This window comes from Diplotaxodon limnothrissa, linkage group LG20 (assembly GCF_057381915.1).
Source record: "Diplotaxodon limnothrissa isolate DT_005_m linkage group LG20, D_limnothrissa_male_GT1.1, whole genome shotgun sequence".
NCBI lineage: Eukaryota > Metazoa > Chordata > Actinopteri > Cichliformes > Cichlidae > Diplotaxodon > Diplotaxodon limnothrissa.
The window spans coordinates 24480320-24501973 of record NC_140615.1 but is presented as its reverse complement, the minus strand read 5'-3'; the positions used below and the strand labels follow the sequence as shown (position 1 = coordinate 24501973).

At 44.6% G+C, this 21654-nt stretch overlaps 1 protein-coding gene across 1 annotated transcript; it reads left to right on the top strand.

Moving 5' to 3' along the window:
• Nucleotides 1–994: 994 nt before the first annotated feature.
• Nucleotides 995–10944, top strand: LOC146610978 (translocating chain-associated membrane protein 1-like 1). Its single transcript, XM_085344521.1, has 11 exons — nt 995–1338; nt 2127–2187; nt 3354–3472; nt 4243–4359; nt 4443–4501; nt 5746–5830; nt 6468–6538; nt 7103–7207; nt 7295–7438; nt 7525–7685; nt 7801–10944. Exons 1-11 carry the CDS (start codon nt 1219–1221, stop codon nt 7872–7874), a joined length of 1116 nt encoding a protein of 371 aa, XP_085200647.1. The 5' UTR covers nt 995–1218; the 3' UTR covers nt 7875–10944.
• Nucleotides 10945–21654: the final 10710 nt, after the last annotated feature.

Genomic DNA, 21654 nt, shown 5'->3' with positions numbered 1-21654 from the left:
GGACACCAAACAATAAGTGCAGTTATAGGACACAATTTAGGTCAGCATATAGGAAATGTGTCTGCTGTATCTGTGACTAGCAGTCATTTGAAGGTGTGCAGAGGTTTTAACTCAGCAGATTGTTTCATATGTTAAAGATGCAAATGCAGAATGAGATGCTTTTTACTTGGGGTTCCACAGCATCACAATAATTCGGATTTCTTTAAATATAATGTTAGGCACATAACAATAAAAAAAATCCCCCTGTGACTCTGAGTTCCAAGCATGATTGAGACAGAGTTGAATGCTTGAAAGAGATTGAATATAATTGATTGTATATGATTACATGATTCAAAAGTAAGTATCCAGCTCCGTTTGAAACTGCATACACATATTGAGAGAGTAGGATGACATGGTATGCATCCCTATTGAAACTCGAAGATGATAGCTTTAACGCTTACTGCAAAACAAAAGTGTACAAAAATCATCACAAACCATAAAGCACACTGTTGCTTCCACTTATGCCCTCAAGAAGTTAGAAATATGCATTTAATCCCTATCCTGCATAATTTGTACCTATTTATTTTGTCAGATAACCCGACAACGTGCCCCACACAATGACTGTGTGAAAGTTTTCTGCAACCATTTGTCAAATTGTCCACAGGAACATATTCTTTGGCCTACTTTGACTTAAAAAAAATCTGGTCACACCCCCTGCTGGCTTCCGGGAGTGTAACTAGTCATCACCAGCTGCTATTTTGGTAGACAGTATAATTTTCAAACACGCCAATCATTTAAAATAACAGTAAGTCTTTAATGCATCACCATACGTGGTGATTTAGCATCTCTCTGCCTGCATTTCCTGAAACCTGGAGCGCGCTTACGTGGGGAACGTGAAGGCACCACGGGCCCGGGTTCTCCTTCTACGTCAATGACACTGGGCGGTTCATGAATGGGGTTTCGAAGTGGGAGGGCCCGTCATCTGACTTCAGCGGGCAGCAGGAATAAAGTGGGTGTTGTGCTGTGGTGTTTGGCTCGGTGCGATGCGTCTTCATGTCTGCTACTAAACACACGAGCAGCGGTTCACTGTGCTTGCGGACTACGGCGGAGGGATCGTCCCAGAGCAGAGCGAGCGAGCATCCGTCTGTTGAGGCCAGCAGCAGTGCAGCAGGGGAAGCTAGCTCCAACCCCGCTTAGACTCAGTGACAGCAGCCCGGAGCCAGGCAGAGTCGGTGAGCCATGGGTTTCCGCAAGAAGAACAAGAGCCCACCGGTGCTGAGCCACGAGTTTGTGATCCAGAATCACGCCGATATGGTGTCGTGCCTGGCCATGATCATCCTCCTTGGCCTGATGTTTGAGGTACAGTGTGACTGGACGAGCTGTTGTACTTAGTCGATTTATGTTAGCTGATGCTAACTCTCGCTAGCTGGGATGACAGCAGCACTCCAGTGACAGGGCGCTAGCGTGTCTTTCTCCTTACCTTCTCATGTGTCTAACTGATTGCCAAAGAAGATGGTAAGGAGGCCCATTGGCACAGCTAACAGGTCATCTTACCACCACTCTAGACTAATGCACTGCCTCTCTCTGGCTTTTGACAACAGGATGGTCAGGAAATATCTGCCTGCGTGCCACACATTTGATTACCAGCCTTTTGATTCGCCACAGCTGACTAGTACCTAGCCATATTTGAAAGGACTAAGATGGATTTCCTTCATCAAACATGTCCACACCCAAACCCTGCTTCCAGACGGGAAATGTCTCTCCACTTTCCAAATCAACTTTTTTTTTAATACTCTGTGTGAATATATTGAATTTTATGATTTATTAATTAAAAACATCTTAGCTGAATTTCCCTGATGCACCTATACTGAGTCATTGTGCCAGTGGTGGTGAAGACCCCTGGGAGCCCCTGCAGGCAGCTCCTGGAGGTCTCTAGACCCCAATTATGAGAATAAGTGGAATTCCACATGCTGTAGCTGCTCTGCAGCACTCACTCCTCACATTTCTTCATTTTTCACTGCTGATAACAAAACTGTGAGCTAGATGCATTGGTGCGATTCAGTTGTGAACCTCTGATTGAGGTAAAGTTTACTGCATTGCATCCCAATGAATTCATCAATAATCAAAGTGTTTTCTTGTCATTACAGGTCACAGCAAAGTTTGCCATCATGTTCATCACAGTTCAGTACAACGTAACTCAAGTTCTTGGTGAGCCTATATTATTCTGTCTATTATTGCACCCTTTCACTGTTCTGAGGCCTGTGCTACAAAGTGAGTTCAACATACCCAGGATACATTTCTGTTATCTGGGTTAACTCAGCTTAACGCTGGAAGCCAGGCTAAGCAGTCCCACAAAGCTAGTTATCAACTCTCTAAGTTAACCCAGGGTTTCCCCTGCACAGTCACACGTTGGCAGCATCTGACCAATCACAGCTGTTTATAAGTGTTCTGGCAAAAACTTTTATTTATTTACACTCTAAAGAAAGATGAAACTAGAGGTTGAACACAAAATGCACACTGGGGGGGAAAAAAAACAGCAGTGTGTGAGAAGAAAAGCGCTGTAGACTCACATTGTAAAAGTGTGTTATCAGCACTTTGGTCAGTAAAACTAGAAAGCAGCTGCGCTATTAATAAAGTTTGGCCCATTCAAAGCCAGGAAAGAAAGCTGGAATAACGACTGTATAATTTAACACGCGTATCAATATAATAGCTCTGTCATTAAGACAGGTAAGAACCCGATGGATTATAATTGAGTATTTTGTTAAAAATGATGTTTAAAAGAGAGTTTTAGTTTTGTTCTTTCAGCTGTGGCCTTGATGGTGTTTAACAGTCTGCGTGTAATGAATACATTTGAATTCTGTTTTTAGATTTTTGCTTAGGCAACGTGCAAATTTGGTATCAGTTCTTTTCCATTTTAGGATCTTATGTTGATGCTTATAGAACAATGAAATTGTTTTACTTTTTTTGACACCAATGAGCAAAAAAAATTACCTCTGAGAGCGGAAACTGATGCGCTTCAGGGAAACACAAAGACTTCAGATGCTGTTAAAAAAACTTTAGACTCTCCTGCTATCTGAGCACATAGGTCAAAGGCGTCTTCCAGGAACAGAGTCAGTACATTCTGGAGAATTCATTAGTCAGTAGGTGGTGATTTCATACCTGTTGATCTCTAAACTGAAACTTGACCTGCTCCATAACAGGTTAGCTTCATAGCTGGTTCACTTCCCGGTAAGAAGTGTTCCACCTGTGTGGTACTGAAAAACCAGGGTTAAGCCTGAAATTACCTGAATAAAATGAAACACTGCTTTGTAGGTTTTAAGTGCTTCACCTTATTTATGTTTTTTCTTGTTTTTCTTTTCTTGTCCTCTTTGCAGATGAGAAAAGCGACCCAGTCAACCTTTACCAGTATGGCCCTAAAGACGTGGCCACTGTGTTTTTTTACCTTCTTATTGCAGTCATCCTTCATGCCTTGATACAAGAATATATTCTCGACGTGAGTACATCGGCTTGATGCCTGACCTTTTTTCTCCCTCTTTTAAAACGGGCTTGTTTTTGATGTCGTAAATAAAACCAGAACTGTGCTTAACAATAACTCGGTCTCCCCTTTAACAGCTTGTGTACATGCCCTTTTAAAGCAAATCACAATGGCGGAAGGAACCCGTGCGTACAGTACTTTACAATGGTCTTTAGAGTTTCATTTCAAAAGGATCAACGTAGCAGAGTCTCCACTGCCACATGTGTCGCCTCCGTTATGTCCCTATTCTTTTTGTTGGTGATCAAATTCCATCCTTCCGTCCTTGCTTGTGCGTTCATTAAAGCACAGTGACTGAAACAACGCTCATGTTTCTCCTGACAGCTTATGGCTTTGATAATCGTTCTCAGCAGGAGAAAAGAATGTTGTTAGATGTATTTTTACCTCAAAATCTCTTTTGGACAACATGTAACAGATATAACAGAAGGGTAAATTTTTCTGGTCCTTTACTCTTAAAGGATAGAATCGCAATTTTCATACCTCTTAAAACAATAGCCCATGATTTTTAAACGGGTTTTAAAATCACAGAGTTTCTCCAGTTCATCCTGACTGTCAGCAGAACCACTCCTAATGCTCTTAAAGTTTATGAAGCAGGGACTTTGTCACCCCACTCTGACTCCTGTCTTTACCAGGTAGAGTTAAAAAGTGTCAGCCCAATTTTGTTTTTTAATTTAACACTTAGGTCTGTGGCATTGTGTTCATTAGGTTGTCTGTTTTTACTTTTATTTCAGAAAATGAACAGGAGGTTGCACCTGTCAAAAACCAAGCACAGCAAGTTCAATGAGTCCGGGCAGCTCGCAGCGTTCTATCTGTTCTCCTTCATCTGGGGCTGCAGCATCCTAACAGCGGTACCAGCATCAGAAACCAAGAGGTGCATTGTCTCAGCCTGCATTAGACCTCATCTCATGCAGTGTCTCTCTTTCTCACGCAGGAGGACTTTGCAACAAATCCTACTTTCTTATGGGAGGGTTACCCACATACTCGCATGGTGTAAGTAGTTATACACTCCTCCACATACTATAGACTCATTATTTAAAGCTGAATGATTAATCTAAAGAAGAACGTACCTTCATGAGATATTTTCATTGAGACTTTTCAGCCTTTTTGTTTTAATAATATGAAAAATTAATCAAGTATTGTACTTGTCTTATTCATCTTCCACAAGGAAGGTGGAGCATGAGGTGGACTGGCTCCACCTAAGAAAGGGTTGAAATGTAGATGAAATCCTAAATGGAAAACATCGCCACGAGTACTGGTTCACCATCAAAAGTGTAAGGTTGCAAATACGAGCGGCCAAATTGAATTTCCTGTAGGGTAGCTGGGCTTAGCCTTACAGCTAGGGTGAGGATCTCAGACATCTAGAGGAAGCTTAGAGTCCAACCACTCCTCCTCCTGACATCGAAAGGAGACAGTTGAGGTGGTTCGGGGATCTGGTTAGGATGCCTCCTGAGTGCCCCGTTGTACGTTTTCTGAACATGTTCAACTGGGAGGAAACCAGAACCTGCTCATTATCATTATCTGACTTTCAGTCATATGAAAAGGTTTTTATAGGGCTATATGCAGTCATGGGGAGAAAGTAAGTACACACTATGATCCAGAAGCTTGTAGAAGCACCTTTACCATAAATACTTACAGTAATATGGAGTTTTAACACATGCATTAACGTATAGCTGAATGTTCCAGACCAGCCAACTGTCCAAACATTTCTAGAGGTGTCCACGTTTGTGATAATAAGTTAATTTAAGTTTATTTGATTAGCATTATGTGATTGCTCCTCGCCCTCTTAATTCCTGCAGAAGCAGTAAGGTTATACTTGGTTAACTTTCCTTTCACATGACTGTATCACGTCTGGCTTGGGAACAACTTGGGTTCCCCCAGGAGGAAATGTGAGGAAGACAACATCATCATGCTCAAAATGCTGAATTTAACCTTTTTCTTCAAATGTTTTCCAATCCTGCTACTGAAGTCTTTGCTGTCTGTCTGTGTCCAACTGGTAAAACAGCAATTCACATGTGAGAGAAGCATTGGACTTGCATACATTTTTAAGGGCGTAGTTATAATTGTTCCTAATGGGTATAAAATGTGACAAACTCACAACTTATTACATTTCTCAGTTTTTCAGTCTGAGTTAGGGAATGTGATGTAATGCCTAATTAATTATCTGCGTGCCCTACTGCTGTTGACTCCGTGCTGAAAGGTTTTCTTGTCCTCTACACAACCTGTCCTTTGTTTAGTTTTCAGGTCAAGTTCTTCTACATTTGCCAAATTGCGTATTGGCTCCACGCACTTCCTGAGCTGTACTTTCAAAAAGTACGGAAGGTAAGGATGTCTTTCCCTTTTTTTTTTTTTTTCCCCTTCTTCCTTTTTTTTTTTTTTTTCCTTCCTAAAACTGATCGAATTCCAATAAAAATACATTTTGGTTTTATGAGTTGGGGATTTTTTTAGCTGAGCTGAGTTCCAATAGCAGTTTCAAATTTTGATTTATCAGACCACAAGACAGAGTTTTACATCGCCTCAGGCCCAAAGAATGAAGCAGCATTTCTGAAGCTTTATTTTAATTTGATTCACTGACTGGTTTTTCTGAAATTGTCCTGAGTCATGCAGTGATTTGCACCACAGAGACATGTTTGCTATTAATGCAGTGCTCTTTCAAATCTCTGCGGTCTGTTTTATGTGTTTTATTAAGGGTTACATACTTTAAAGATCACTTGCTTGACAAATTTCTCATTGTCCTTCACAAAGCATATGTTGTAATCCTAATAATTAAAATATATATATATATATATATATATATATATATATATATATATATATATATATATATATATATATATATATATATATATATATATATATATATAAAAATAATTTTTTTTTTTTTTTTTTTACAGAAAACTGTTTGCTTTATGGTTATCTGCTGATGCTAACAAACTCTCATCTGTTTTATTGTTTACAGGAAGACATCCCGCGCCAGCTTTATTACATTTGCCTTTATGTTGTCCACATCACCGGTGCCTATGTCTTAAAGTGAGTGCAATAACAGTTTTATCCCGAGGAAGAAATATAGAAGAAGCATGCATGTTACTCACAAAGGTCAACCAGTTAATTAATTATCAGTTAGTTCTTTATTTGCGGTTGCACTCGAGTGCATAACAGTAAAATTAGTACATTATTATCCAATAAAGAACATTAACTTCCTATCTTACAGTGATCCACTGCTCTGTGTCACATAGTTTTTTAAGTTCTTTGAGTTACGTACTGTGCATAGTTGTTCAGTTATCAACCTTTACACTCAGCCATAGTATTTTCTCTGATCATTTTTACACTTTTATTCTTCACCCCTGCAAAGGGGATTGCAGTCACAAGGTTTAATATTTTAAAGAGATCTTTTAAACTGCAGTCTTTTCACTTTGTTCATCTCCTTCAAAACTATTGATCCAAAAATAAAGTAATATGAGGAACTGATGAAAAAGGCATGTTCTTATAGAAAGCTATGTAGGTGCTATCTGTAGGTGACTTTTTTTTTTTTTTTAATCATACCCTCATTACTGTCATTGCTCTGCTGCCCTTCTCTGTGTCCCGCCCATACAGCCTTCACCGACTGGGCCTCGTGTTGCTGGTCCCTCACTACCTGGTGGAGCTTCTGTTCCATGCTTCACGCCTCTTCTACTTCAGTGATGAGAACAAGCAAAAAGGGTATGGCTTCTGTGCTGAATTTAGGATTTACTACTTTGTGGGTGGTAACGACCTAATGCCTATTTTTTATTTTTTTTTTCTTTGCAGTTTTACTCTGTGGGCGCTACTTTTTGTCATCGCCCGCCTCCTCACCCTCACACTCTCGGTTCTGACATTCGGTTTTGGCCTGCCCCGAACAGAAAACCAGGGCTTTTCCCTAGCTGAAGGCAACTTCAATGTGCTCACCATAAGGTAGGCCCAGTTGGGATCTGAAGCGTATTGCACCTAGCCAAAATACAGACGGCAATAAACTTAAATTAACAACATCTGCCCCTCAGGATGACTTGTCTGGCAGCTATCTGCCTGACACAGGCCTGGATGATGTGGAAATTCATTAATTTCCAGTTGAAGAAGTGGCGAGAGCACAGCCAGAACCAAGCCTCAAAGAAGAAGGCGGCCAGCCCAAAGAGCAAGCCTCACAAAAGGGAACTCACAAGGGGTGAGTGTGCACTCTTTATTGTTGGGATTCTTTACTGCTCTGTGATGGTCGCTGATGAATATGCCAGTGTGAAATCAAATTGACCGGGACTCTTTCACTTACTTCGTCTTGTTAGGTGGAGCTGCCAATGGAGTTGTCAAATCTGAAGATAAAACCTCACCACGGGCAAGGAAAGCTAAAGCCTCATAGAGCTTCACAGAGGAGGAGGAGAACGAGTGAGGGAGTTCTGACAATGTGACACTTTGTCTTTACACAGCTTAAAATTATGTGTACTACTCCCCAAAACAAATGTTTAAGCACGCTAGGAAACCTTACATGACTGTCCCTTTTGGGGGGCTGAGACTCCTTTCCAACAAAGTTCAGTGTTACTGTCTGCTAGAAGTGTTTATTATTCATTTGGGTTTGCCGGAGATGTTGACAGGGCAGTTGTGGTTTTGATGCTTTAACAGGATGGATTTAGCTAATCAAGTGTCCTTTTGTGTAACACTAAGATCGCTTGTCGGGTACTTTAAACTGAGTTGCTCTTTGGTAATTTGACACCGAATCAAGTTAACGTCACAGTACCTTAAAAAGCCACCCACTTCAGGGCAACTTAATATAAAGTATTAGCGTACACATCAGCTGTACAGGGTGTCAGTTAGAGTTTGGGCCGTTATTCCGTTTGGGGGGGAAAAACACAGGCTATGGCTCGTGTTCCAAAATGTAAAGCCTTTCTTGCTCTACGAGAGAGAGTCTTTCATAATCTGCCGTTGTCAGGAAAAATCTCTTAAATTATTCACTCCAAAGGAATGTTTGTGCTATTTCCATATTTAGCGTAGCTGCAGTGAGAAAGGTGAAACTTGTACTTAACTCCTTGCCATCATTTAACAGCACCTGCCATTGAAATCCAACACGTTGCAGGATTGAGGCACTGTTATATTTTAGACTGCTTTTATCACTACCCTGGTGATCGGCCTGTTGAGCCCTTTTCAGACATGGGTGATGTAACCTCGCTGGCTTCATCGGTCTGTTTAAGTGATGGCGTTCTGTCGTTCAAACAGGGGTCACTTTTCTGTTGGCGTTTCTCACGGTACGATGGATTGGGAATATGGAAAAATGCAACACAGAGCATTGTTATAATCCTAATCTTATTGCAGATTACAAATGGATTTGGTGAGCTAAAATGTCACCTGTATTCATGTTTTATTCATATTCATGCTGTTGGGATGTTTTTGGGCTGCAGCAGCTCACAAACATGTCTATGTCCCTATGCGATTACATTTAGACTGGTGTTTGAAGTGTGATGGGTAAATGTTATTGGCTTGACTTTTACAGAAATGTCACCAGGAAGCCAACATGGTCCAACATGTCTGAAATGGGCTTTTACAGCTGTTCTTCCAGGTGAACTGACTTACCAAGAGGAAGCTGCACTGTAACCTGTGATGCCGCCACCGTATGCATTCAGTTAAATCTTTACAATGGCATGACTGGAAGTTAGAAGGGGAAAAAGAACAACAATTTGAGGCTGCACTTATGTCTTTTTATATGGTAATGTATGCATGACGGTTTAAGGCTAAAGACTTTAATGGCTAGTTCTTACCTGTGCTGTTAAGTTTGCATTTCTCTCTCACTCTCACACACACAACACACACACACACACACAAGCATTCAGTGGCCTTTTTACAACTGCTGCAAGAGGTTTGAGTTATTTATTTTTGTCATAAGCTACAGATACTTATTATTTTATATGCTTTGAAAAGCTATAACCAGCAAACACTGCGGTACATAGCAAAACTGCATTTAGTTAATCCAAACAATACAATCTTTCTTCAAGTGTCCTTATAATGTTGGTGGTTTATATCACTGCTTGTGTTCTGTTGTGTTTGCCTTTCTCTCTTTACTTTTGTTTGTTTGTGTTCTTGGGCATCAGGGGACAAGCGTTTCACCACTTACACCATAAGTTGCATCCGAGAGCAATGGGAGGCATGTTTGTGAGTTTGTATGCTTGTGCACTTACTCGTGTGCGTGCAATATTGTTTTGCCTACTGTGTATGTTTGTGAATTAACAGGGCCTGAATGATGTTGATGCTGATGATGGTCTCAGAGCATGAAATTTGACAATCTGTTCATTGATTCCTGCCCTTTGGTTGTATTTTCACAGTAATATCCTGTTCTTTGATTCTCTTTGGGTCTTTCTCGGTTCCCGGCACCCTTCTGTGTGCGAAAACACCGAGCTGTGGGTTAGGTGTATGTTCTGTAGGCTTTCGGTTACTAAATGCTTATGTGTTTAACGTCTCCGCCTCTCAGATGTTCTATCCTGTGTGAGAGAGATTCTCTGATTGCCAAATGCGGCACATTTTTTTGTCCTCCTTTCTTCACCTTTTCAGTGATCCTGACATTGCTACGGAGCACATGTATTGTATTGCCGGTCAAACTCTTTCCTCTTATGGACCAAGTCCTGCTCTACTACTCAACCACTGTGCATGCGAAGCTCTGTACAGAAAAGACTGTCTGCACACAGCTGGAGTCTGGAGTCTTAGTCTAGAGCAGGGAGGAGGTGAAGATGCCATTCATTTCGCACTCCCTTTAGCACTCCTTAGTGGGACTTGGGCTGTCTTTTAAAGCCTGTAGTCTGTGTATAGCAGTGTCAAAGGAGGGAAGGAAGAGCGGAGGACTTATGTACCAGCCTGTTATTAAACTGTCTCAGATGTAAAAGATACAAAAAAAAAACTGACTTAACCCTACACTGTACTAATGTATGTATCAGATTTTTAAGCTATTTTTATAGAGGGGAAACTGTTGAAATTCACTGTTCAGTACACACGTAAATATTTGATTTGCATCTATGTTATGAATTGTTTTTGTTTGTTTTTATATACTAAAGAACTGTTTGCTGAACTGTTAGTGTGGGTATACATAGTGATATGAGTGTAAATTTTACTTAGCCTAATGGTTTATATAACTTCATGGCCTTACTAGAGCAAAGTGAACCCGGTTGTATAACACTACGCTGCAGAAATGCATTGCAGCTTTCACAACATGCATATTTAACACTGTCATAATGTCATCCACACGTTAGGATTTTTTTCTTTTCTCCATTTTGTTTGTGTCATTCTGACAGGTAAGAGGCCTGTTTTTAAAGCTAGCAGTGCAGAGTGAAAGCATCTGTGGCCTTTTCTTGCTCATCAGATGTCTCACTGTGCAACAATCAGGCCCTGAATCATGAGCCACACCGCAGTTGAAGGCTCCTTCGCTTTGAGACATAATAGCTTGTATAATCCCACGGAAATAAGCTGCTTTTTTTTTTTTTTTTTTTGCATCATTGTGCAAAAAATGAATTATGGACCATAACACTGCTCACTTAAGGCTGTTTCTGCATTGATTCTGTTTGGTGAATTATAAATTGGACTTAAAAATCAGTGCATTTTGCCATTGTTGAAAATCAAGACTACAATGTAAAGCTGTATGAATAGCCTCTAGGTGGCAACCATCATTAATGCATTTGGACATGAAATCGCTTTTAAGAGGGGAAAAAGAAAGAAAGAAAACGGGGAAAAAACCTACAAAGAAAAGCCACACGATGTTTATTGTATTTTACTCATTTTGCATTGTCCTTATTTGTTTTTCTTTTGCTGCTTATTTATAGATGTTGCAATTTTTTTTTCTTTTAAAATATGTTATCAGCTTTGATGGTATATATTTATGCAAATTCTTGTGAGTTCTGATCATTTTTCTTGCCACTTTTTTTTTAAATTTTTTTTTTAAATTTCATGTTTTCAATAAAGCTCCTGTTAAAAAAACAAACAACTTTTTTTTGACATCCCTCCTGCAGGTTAAATAGTAGACCTGTCTCCATGGAAACCTTATGAAAAAGACATGCAAACTATACTGCCGTTTTAAAGTGCCCTATAAATTATGAGCGCTACAGATAATTATCCTTATCAGAGGTGAAACAGCAAAGGAAAATGTCCTTCATAGAGCAATGATAGTGCACTTTCATTATCTCACCTCCTGCTCATTACATCTTTCCACCTATTGCACTTAAGGATATATTTGTGGGCCTGTTTAAAATTAAACCTTTTTAATTCACACTATCCGTTGGGGACGGTGTCAGCAGATATGAGGAAATATTGACCAAATCGTACTCCTTGGCTAATTACCACAAGGGGGCAATGCTGAGCTTTTAGCCCGAGGGACAGGAACGGTCTGCTGGGATGTGGCTGCACACAGACCTGCATTAATAAATCACCAGTAAGAATAAGAAGGACAGACACAGGCTTCTCACACAATATGTACTACAAACCATTTAAGTCAGACTTTGATGGAATCAAACCGCAGATCGCACATTTGTTTATCCAAACAGCTCATGTTTTGCATGTCCACCACTACACGGTCAATTAATATTTACATCCATGGTTGGTAAAGAATGAGCATGACACGGGAAAGAGACACCTGCAGCTCACTGCTAATGTGTTGTGTTGTGTCAGACTAATGGGTTTTCTCTGGACAATCAGACAGCATGATGGATCAGTGGGAACCAGAGAGGTAGTGCTGGAGCTCTGCAGGGTCAGCACAAGGACAGGAGTTCACTCACATGCTCTCCATCATGCACATACGCACACTGATGGCTGTATCTCCAGCACAAATACATGACCTGAACTTTCTGAGGTTGTGCTTTAAAAGCAGACTTGCAGAAAGAGTCCAGCTGTAAGGTCCAGCTAAGACGAGGAATAAAAATCACTATCCCCCTCTTTTTTTTATTTCCTTCCCTTCACCCAATGAGGTTAAATCTGTCACTGAATCGTCAGTATTATGTGTAATTTCCATATAAATTAGCTTCATTAAAATGGGAGTACTTTCTTATTTAACGAAGCTCATTTGAAATTCTGTATTTAATAAGACATGTAATCCCAGACTTGCAGACTAATTGCCAACAATTAGCAGGACAGGAGCATGTGTGTGTGTGTGTGTGCACGTGTGTGTGTGGGGTAATCTCTTGCAAGCATTGTGTTCCTTCAGTGTTATTTTCATTGATTGTCTAAAATGAGCAAAATTGGGCAGCAGCTGCTCTACCAGTTCGGTTTTGCTCGGTGGAGATCTAAGAAACTCATGACCTCATTGTTACTTGTGGGTGAGGTGAGTAAACGAGCATATGTAGACCGATGAAGGACAGAATGTAGATGGGGTGGAAACATCTGGAGGGATCTGAGAGGTAGGAATGTAAAGCAAATGGGAGCAGAGACAGAACTGTAAGGGGGAAAGAGATCAGTGCTATGATTTTCAGTACAGTGGCCATTCGAGGGACCAAATACAAGTTTGAGAATTGTCCTAGATTTTCCAGATGAGCCGAGGAAAAGTGAAACAAACAGTTTATTTCTAATAAGCTTGAAAGTCAGTCACCTTTATTCCTCAGCACAGCCAGAACTGTCTTTGCCAAGCTTGCTTGTAATTTCTTTAAGTTGTCTTCAGGAACAGTTCTCCAGGCTTCTTGAAGGACATTAAATGTTGACTGCCTTTTGTTCCCTATTTGTCAGCACGATCTCAGACTGCATCAGTAATGTTGAGGTCTGAGCTCTGGGAAGGCCAATCCATGATTGATCATGTTCCATTGTGTTTTTCTATCTAGGTGTGCTTTTGCTGCATTGACAGTATGTTTGGGATCTATTGTCCTAACTATTGCCACTAATTTTCAGTCCAGTTCTTGTGTATTTTGGCATCAGCCTCCTTATTTCCCTTCCTTAAAAATGGCTTCTTGACAGCTGCCCTTCCACTGAGCCCATTTCTGATGGGGCACAGATGGATAAACTAAAAGGCCTGAAGCATCTCTCTGGTCCTGTGTGAGGTCTTTGCTGTGTTTTTCCCCAACCTATCATGGAAATTACTTTCAGATACTTTTCATCTGCTATAGATAGTTTTTTCTGTGCCTGCTATCTTTTCTTTTATCCTGAGTTTATTCAGTTTTTCCAATATTTTATGGACACACTGCACACCATGCTGAAATATGTCAAGCTTTCAGCCAATGCCTCTTTGGGAATCAAATGATTGCAGCAAGAATGCTATTTTATTTGTCTCAAACTGTGTTGTCTTTATTGTTTTTGTAGGTCTAACTAAAGAAATGGGAACAAAAAAAAATAGCCCATCCATACATCCATTTTCTACTGCTTATCCAGATTTAGAGAAGCACTTTCTTCACCCTGGCCACTTCTTCCAGCTCTTCCAGGTGGGCGCTGATTCGTTTACAATTCACCCAAGACATGTAATCTCTCCAGCAAGTCCTTGGTCTGTCTTGGGGCCTCCTAGGACATCCCCAAAATACCTCACCTGGGAGGAGTCCAGGAGACATCCTTGTCAGATGCCCGAAACACCTCAACTGGCTGTGTTCAAAAAAAGCAGCCTATGTCCAAAGGAAAACTTTGAAAGACCTTCAGAAAGTCCAGAAAAATATTCCTCAAGCCTGCAAAATTAGAATAAAGTGTAACTCTTTGAAGGCAAAAGATGAAGAAATGAACGGTGGCTCAAGATTTTGCACAGTACTGTTTATTTTCATGCAAAGACTCTTTGTCCAACATGAGCAGCTATTAAGTGTATGTTTGTGTATTTTATGTGTGACAGTGTCTGTTGTTGCTTTAATCAGGCGAGTCTGTTTAGAAGAAATAATGATTTAGTGAAAGCCTTCTTAATGTGAAATTGAAATGCAGAAAGCCAAACAAAACCACAAAAACATTAAAGAGCTATAAGTCTAAACATTACTGCTTGTGTAGAGAAGTTCATTAATGGCAAAAATGAGGGAAAGGGAGTGGAAGAAATTACTTGTACATGGAAATCAGTTATCAAGTGAAGATCTGAAGAAGCACCAGTGCAAAAAGTTTCAGTGGGCAGTGGATTGGTAGTATTTTTTTCTTTCTATTTTTTAATAAATTAAGTAAGTTTTATTGTTACTTTTTTGTTTGTTTTTTGTAAATCTAAGGATCTTTTTCTGTGAGAAAGTAGCTTCTGCTTTCAGTGACCTAACATTCTAAATATATATTGTAAGTTGCATGACTACAAGTTAAAAACAAGTGATAACCACAGAGATATTTCTCCTGCATCACGAGTTTCGGCCCCTTAGTAGCAGTGATCTTACAAGACCTTCCAACAATTCATAATAGTAAAATGAAAATAGGAGAAAATATAATAAAAGGACAGAAGTAGAAGAGTGGGAAGCTGCAATAATGTCCCCCAGGAGCCAGAGGCAGAGAGGGATAGATCCAGGAGATCAGGGCCATCAGAGCAAACCAAACATGACATATCAGCACAAACACCTCATATCAACTGTCAAGCACAGTGGTGGACGGGTAATAATTTGGGTTTGTTTTGCAGACACTGGATTGGATACTTGGCTTGGCTGAAATTGGGTCATGCAACAGGACAATGATCCCAAACAGCAGCAGCAAATCTCCATCAGAATGGCTGAGAAAGAAAGAAAAGTGCTGCAATGATCCAAAGTCCAGATCTCAACCTGAATGAAGTGCCACAGCAGAATCAACAAACAACTGCCAACCTCAATGAACTGAAACAACGTCATAACGAAAAATGGGCCAAAATTCCTCCACAATGATGTGACAGACTAATGAGGTCATACAGAAAATGATTGCTTCAAGTTCTTGCTGTTAAAGGTGGTTCTACAAGCTACTGAATCATGGGGTGTTAGTTTTTTAGACACTGCTTTTCCATTTTGTTTTTTCTTAAATAAATAATGAGACAGTGTAACACACACTTTTCTCTGTATGTATTATTGTAGGGTCTACCTTACAATATCAAGTGCGTTGAGGTGACAATTTAAATTGAATTGAAGTACATTATTATTTCTTTGGAAAGGGGGGGTACTTTACTTCTTCTTCTTACTTCTTCTTCTTCTTCTTTTACAGATCTGTATCTCTGATCAGTTGCAAGCAGGTTCAGAGATAATTTGATCTGATAATATCAAAATACCAAATAGTCTAACTGGTAGTCTTGGTATTCTGTTGCACACTCGAACCATTCTCAAGCTGACTATTAGTGTCATGGTCCGCGGCCCGGCGTCCGGGGTGCTGCTGGGATGTCCACGCCTACGAGCGTGGCTGCTAACCCCACACCTGCATCCCATCCCAGGCGATCACCAGGTGGACTATTTAATCCTGCCCTACCTGCTGCTCCACGCCAGTCCGTAGTCGCCTCTCAGCGATCACAACTCGGCGTGTTTTTGTTTTCGAGCCACCTGCCTGTCCACCTGTCCACCTGTCCGCCTGAGATTTGGTTCACATTCAGCTTCGCCGTCTCGACCCCTTTTGGAGCTCCACCCCCCTCTGGTTCACTCGGCCCGGCTATCACCCCTCTCACAGCCCCGCTCTCGGCGTTCCCTGTGCGGTCCCTCGGTTTCTTCTGGTTTCATACGTTGTTTTTCTGGCTACCCTCACGGGACACCTTTAGTTGCAATAAAAATTACTTTCTTTATTCGCTCCTACCCTAGTGTGTGTGTTCTGCTACTGGGTCCTGCCTGCGCTCGGAACTTCGGTTCATGACAGTACGGACTGGCCTGTATGGACCCAGCAGATCCACTCCGCTCCGCTATTAATAAACAGGGCGCTATCCTCGGTCGCCACGATCAGAAGCTCCAGTCTCTCCAAGACCGTTGTCAAGAGCTCAGTGACACTCAGAATAAATTACAAACTAGGCCGTCCGACCCCGTGCACCGCGGCGTGTCGCCTCCGCCGCTGGAACCCTTCCACGGGGAGCTGGACCTGTGTGGGGGGTTCCTTTTCCAGTGCTCCTTGTTTTTCAGTCGCACGCCTCATGCGTTCCCCACGGATACTGCTAAGATCTCCCACTTCGTGGGATTGTTACGGGGGTGTGCTCTAGCATGGGCTGAAGCCTACTTAAATTCTCACCCCATTCGTGATTGCGATTACGATGACTTCCTGGAGGAGTTCCAGGCTACGTTTTCCCCTCCGGTATCGGAGGACGATGCCGCGCAGAAGTTGCTGGGGCTCCGTCAGGGGCGGCGCAGTATTGCGGAGTACCTAGTTGAATTCCGTACTCGAGCGGTCGCCGTGGGTTGGCCCGATTCGGCTCTTCGTGGGTTTTTTTTTTTACGGTCGTTAAATGACCAGATGAAGGACCAACTAGCTTTTCACGAGGAGACCAGATCCTTTGATGAATTGGCCTCCCTCTCCCATAGGATTGACAGACGCTTGCGGGAGAGGGATGCCGAGCGGCGGTCTAAGCCTATGGGCTCCGTATTGCGCCCCGGGTTTCGCGTTTCTCCGCCCCCGCCCCCAGCTGCGTGTGCGCGCTCTCCGTCGCCGCCCCCGCCTGAACCCATGCAGATCGGACGCTCTCGGCTTTCTCCGGAGGAGAGGGAACGCCGATTTCGGGCTGGAGAATGTCTGTACTGTGGGAGGCCCGGTCACCGCATCGCTGTTTGCCCGGTCCGCCCAAACGACCCGGCCCACCGGTGAGCCCGGGGATACGGGTGGGCAGCACTCTAAGCACTACTAGACCCCGATTGTTACTGTCCGTTACTATCGTGACTTCTAATCAGACTTTTACATGCCCCGCGTTAGTGGACTCCGGGGCGGAACAGAACCTTATGGATGAGAAGCTGGCTAAGAGGCTAGCTGTGTCTCTTACTCCACTCGAACTGCCCATCCCTGCGTCTACATTAAACAACCAAGTGTTTGCATACATAACTCACCAAACCGCGCCTGTACGGTTAATCACATCAGGTAACCACCAAGAGCAGCTGTCCTTTTTCACTTTTCCTGCTCCTGACACCCCGCTTATCCTAGGCTACCCCTGGTTACAGAGACATAACCCACACATAGATTGGGCCGGAAAAAGTATCGCGAGCTGGAGTGTGTTTTGTCTGGCGAACTGCCTGAGGTCAGCCGTTCCCTCTGCCTCAACGGAACGGAGGCCCGCCCCGCCACCCGCGCCGGACCTCTCTTCCGTGCCCCCCGACTATCACGATCTCCAGCAGGTGTTCAGTAAAGATGAGGCGCTCTCACTCCCGCCTCACCGTCCATATGACTGTGCTATCGATCTGCTCCCGGGTGCATCGCTGCCCTCTAGCAGATTATACAACCTGTCTCGCCCCGAAAGAGAAACCATGGAGAATTACATCCAGGAGTCGCTAACTGCAGGACGTATTAGGCCGTCATCCTCTCCCGTGGCTGCGGGTTTTTTCTTCGTGGGAAAGAAAGACGGGACGCTCCGCCCGTGCATCGATTACAGGGGGCTGAATGACGTCACCGTCAAAAACAAATATCCCCTCCCACTCATTAGTTCTATTTTTAACTCACTCCAGGGAGCTACGGTCTTCACCAAACTAGATCTGCGGAACGCCTACCACCTGGTACGGATACGTGAAGGCGACGAGTGGAAGACCGCCTTCAATACCCCACTAGGGCATTTTGAATATCTAGTGATGCCGTTCGGGTTAACGAACGCCCCGGCGGTTTTTCAAGCCCTAGTCAACGACGTGTTACGGGATTTCCTGAACGTGTTTGTTTTTGTTTACCTGGATGATATTTTGATTTTCTCCAAGACGCTCGAGGACCATCGCATCCATGTGAGGAGCGTGCTACAACGGCTGCTCGAAAATAGACTGTACGTAAAAGCGGAAAAGTGTGAGTTCCACGCCTCATCCATTTCCTTCTTGGGCTACATCCTCGCTGGTGGGCAGGTGAAGACCGACCCGGTGAAGATCAAAGCAATATTGGAATGGCCGGTTCCGGAGACACGAAAGAAGCTTCAGAGCTTCTTGGGGTTTGCGAATTTTTATCGCCGTTTCATTCGAAACTACAGCCAGGTGGCCGCGCCTCTCACCCAACTCACCTCACCCAAGGTGTCTTTCACATGGTCCCCTGAGGCCCACGCAGCCTTCGCTAAATTGAAGCGATTATTCACGTCCACACCCATTCTGACCCATCCTGACTCTTCTAAATAGTTTGTTGTTGAGGTCGACGCATCTGATGCGGGAGTCGGCGCGGTTCTTTCCCAGCGGTCTGGGCCCCTGAACAAACTCCGGCCGTGCGCCTTTTTCTCACGCCGACTCACCCCCGCGGAGAGGAATTACGACATCGGCGACAGGGAACTCCTAGCGGTAAAACTCGCATTGGAGGAATGGCGTCACTGGCTGGAGGGGACCGAACAGCCCTTCGTTATATGGACGGATCATAAAAATCTACTGTACCTTAGAACCGCCAAGAGGTTAAATCCCCGTCAAGCTCGCTGGTCCCTATTCTTCGCCCGCTTCAACTTCACACTCTCCTATCGTCCCGGGTCACGAAACATCAAACCCGATGCGCTCTCCCGTCTGTATTCCCCCGACAGCGAGGCGCCCCCCCCCCGCCACCATCCTGCCTGCCTCCTGCGTGGTGGGTGCTCTCACCTGGGAGATTGAGGAGACCATTCGCCAAGCGCTCCCGGGGGACCCTGACCCAGGGACTGGACCGCCAGGACGGCGCTTCGTTCCCGCCGCCGCCCGGGGAGCAGTCATCCACTGGATCCACACAGCACGATTCGCGTGCCACCCGGGCGTGAGCAGAACGGCGCGCCTCCTCAGCAGACACTTCTGGTGGAAATCGCTACTACGGGACGTGAGGGACTACGTGTCTGCCTGTGCCGTCTGCGCTCGTAATAAATCATCCACGAAACATCCCATGGGCCAGCTCCACCCACTCACTACTCCCCACCGGCCCTGGTCTCACATCTCGCTCGACTTTGTTACCGGTCTCCCCACCTCTTCTGGAAAATGTGTCATCCTCACCGTTGTGGATCGGTTTTCTAAGGCTGCCCACTTCGTCCCGCTAGCCAAGCTGCCCTCGGCTGCTGAGACTGCCCAAGCGTTAGTCACGGAAGTCTTCAGGCTCCACGGAATTCCCCTGGACATTGTCTCCGATCGCGGTCCCCAGTTCACCTCACAAGTGTGGAGGACCTTCTGCTCCATTCTCGGCGCCAAGGTCAGTTTGAGTTCCGGTTTCCACCCGCAATCCAATGGGCAAACTGAACGCCTTAATCAGGAGCTGGAGACTATGCTGAGGTGCGTAGCCAGTCAAAACCCCTCCTCCTGGGTTACTTACCTGCCCTGGGTGGAGTACGCCCACAATACTCACACCTCGTCCTCCACCGGCTTCTCTCCTTTCGAAGCGTCTCTCGGGTATCAGCCTCCGCTCTTCCCGGAAGAGGACCTGTCCCTCTCCGTCCCGTCGGCCCCTCATCACCTCCGGCGCTGCCAACGTGTGTGGCGCTGCGCTCGCCGCGCCCTCCTGCGCGCAAAGGAACGACAGGCGCACTACGCCGATCGTCGCCGCGCCCCAGCCCCTGACTACCAGCCGGGACAGAAGGTTTGGTTGGCTGCTGGGAACATCCCGCTCCGGGGCACGTCCCGCAAACTGGCTCCCCGTTTCATCGGGCCGTACGAAGTGGACCGAGTCATCAACCCGGTGGCAGTCAGGCTCCGGCTTCCGGCCTCTCGGCGTGTGCATCCCACGTTCCATGTATCTCAACTTAAGCCGGTCCGCCTCAGCCCCCTGTGCCCTCCTTCCGAGCCCCCTCCTCCCGCCCGGCTCGTCGGCGGCCATCCGGCCTATGCGGTCCGGCGGATCCTGGATGCGCGCCGGCGCGGGCGCGGCTGGCAGTATCTTGTGGATTGGGAGGGGTACGGCCCCGAGGACCGCCTCTGGGTCCCGCGCTCCTTCATTCTGGACCCTCGTCTCATCTCTGCTTTCCGTGCTTCTCTCCGCAGGCGGGGTCCCGGCCGGTCGCCTGGGGGCGACCCTTGAGGGGGGGGGGTACTGTCATGGTCCGCGGCCCGGCGTCCGGGGTGCTGCTGGGATGTCCACGCCCACGAGCGTGGCTGCTAACCCCACACCTGCATCCCATCCCAGGCGATCACCAGGTGGACTATTTAATCCTGCCCTACCTGCTGCTCCACGCCAGTCCGTAGTCGCCTCTCAGCGATCACAACTCGGCGTGTTTTTGTTTTCGAGCCACCTGCCTGTCCACCTGTCCGCCTGAGATTTGGTTCACATTCAGCTTCGCTGTCTCGACCCCTTTTGGAGCTCCACCCCCCTCTGGTTCACTCGGCCCGGCTATCACCCCTCTCACAGCCCCGCTCTCGGCGTTCCCTGTGCGGTCCCTCGGTTTCTTCTGGTTTCATACGTTGTTTTTCTGGCTACCCTCACGGGACACCTTTAGTTGCAATAAAAATTACTTTCTTTATTCGCTCCTACCCTAGTGTGTGTGTTCTGCTACTGGGTCCTGCCTGCGCTCGGAACTTCGGTTCATGACAATTAGGTAAGATCCTGGGCATAACGTGGCCCAGACACATTCACATTTAGAACCAGAAGTTTGTATTTATATCAGATTCTCTCAATGGGTTTACTCACCAGAATAAAGCAATGTCTAACTCAACTTTGGTGAAGCTGGACATAAAATTTTGCACAGCTACTTAACCACACTTAAGCCTTCTCGACAGAGCTGGCCTTGTGGAAATAGAAGAAGTCCAATGAAAAGCAAGCTACTGTAGCTTATCAGCATTAAACAATAAAGTTCTCCACAAAAGGGCAACATTGTGCAAACAATGTTGTCAGGCTTTTAAATAAACACTATGAACTTATTTTCTCATTTTAAAACGGAACAAACAAGCTAGGTAGCTTTGACTGCACTTCAAAACCTTTTCAGTAATGATGAGAGAGCTATTAGAATTGACTGACTGAGCAGGTCACCGACTAAAACAGGGCTTCAGCAGCACTGTGAATTTTCTAAAAATTTGTCCAGATGAATGTTGCATGCATTTGTTAATGACCTAACAGATGTGCGCCAACAGTAAGTCCAAATACTTACGGGGGCCCCACAGGGAACGGTTCTGGCTCCGTTCCTCTTCACCATCTACACTGCAGACTTCTCCCACAATTCCACCCAGTGCTTCCTGCAGAAGTTCTCTGATGACTCTGCAATAGTCGGCCTC

Bases quoted from the DNA above. Each gene is read 5' to 3' on its own strand.
- LOC146610978 (XM_085344521.1), top strand. From the start codon at position 1,219: ATGGGTTTCCGCAAGAAGAACAAGAGCCCACCGGTGCTGAGCCACGAG. The intron at 7,208-7,294 runs GTATGGCTTCTG...TTTTCTTTGCAG, and splicing joins GATGAGAACAAGCAAAAAGG to TTTTACTCTGTGGGCGCTAC. The intron at 7,686-7,800 runs GTGAGTGTGCAC...TCGTCTTGTTAG, and splicing joins CAAAAGGGAACTCACAAGGG to GTGGAGCTGCCAATGGAGTT.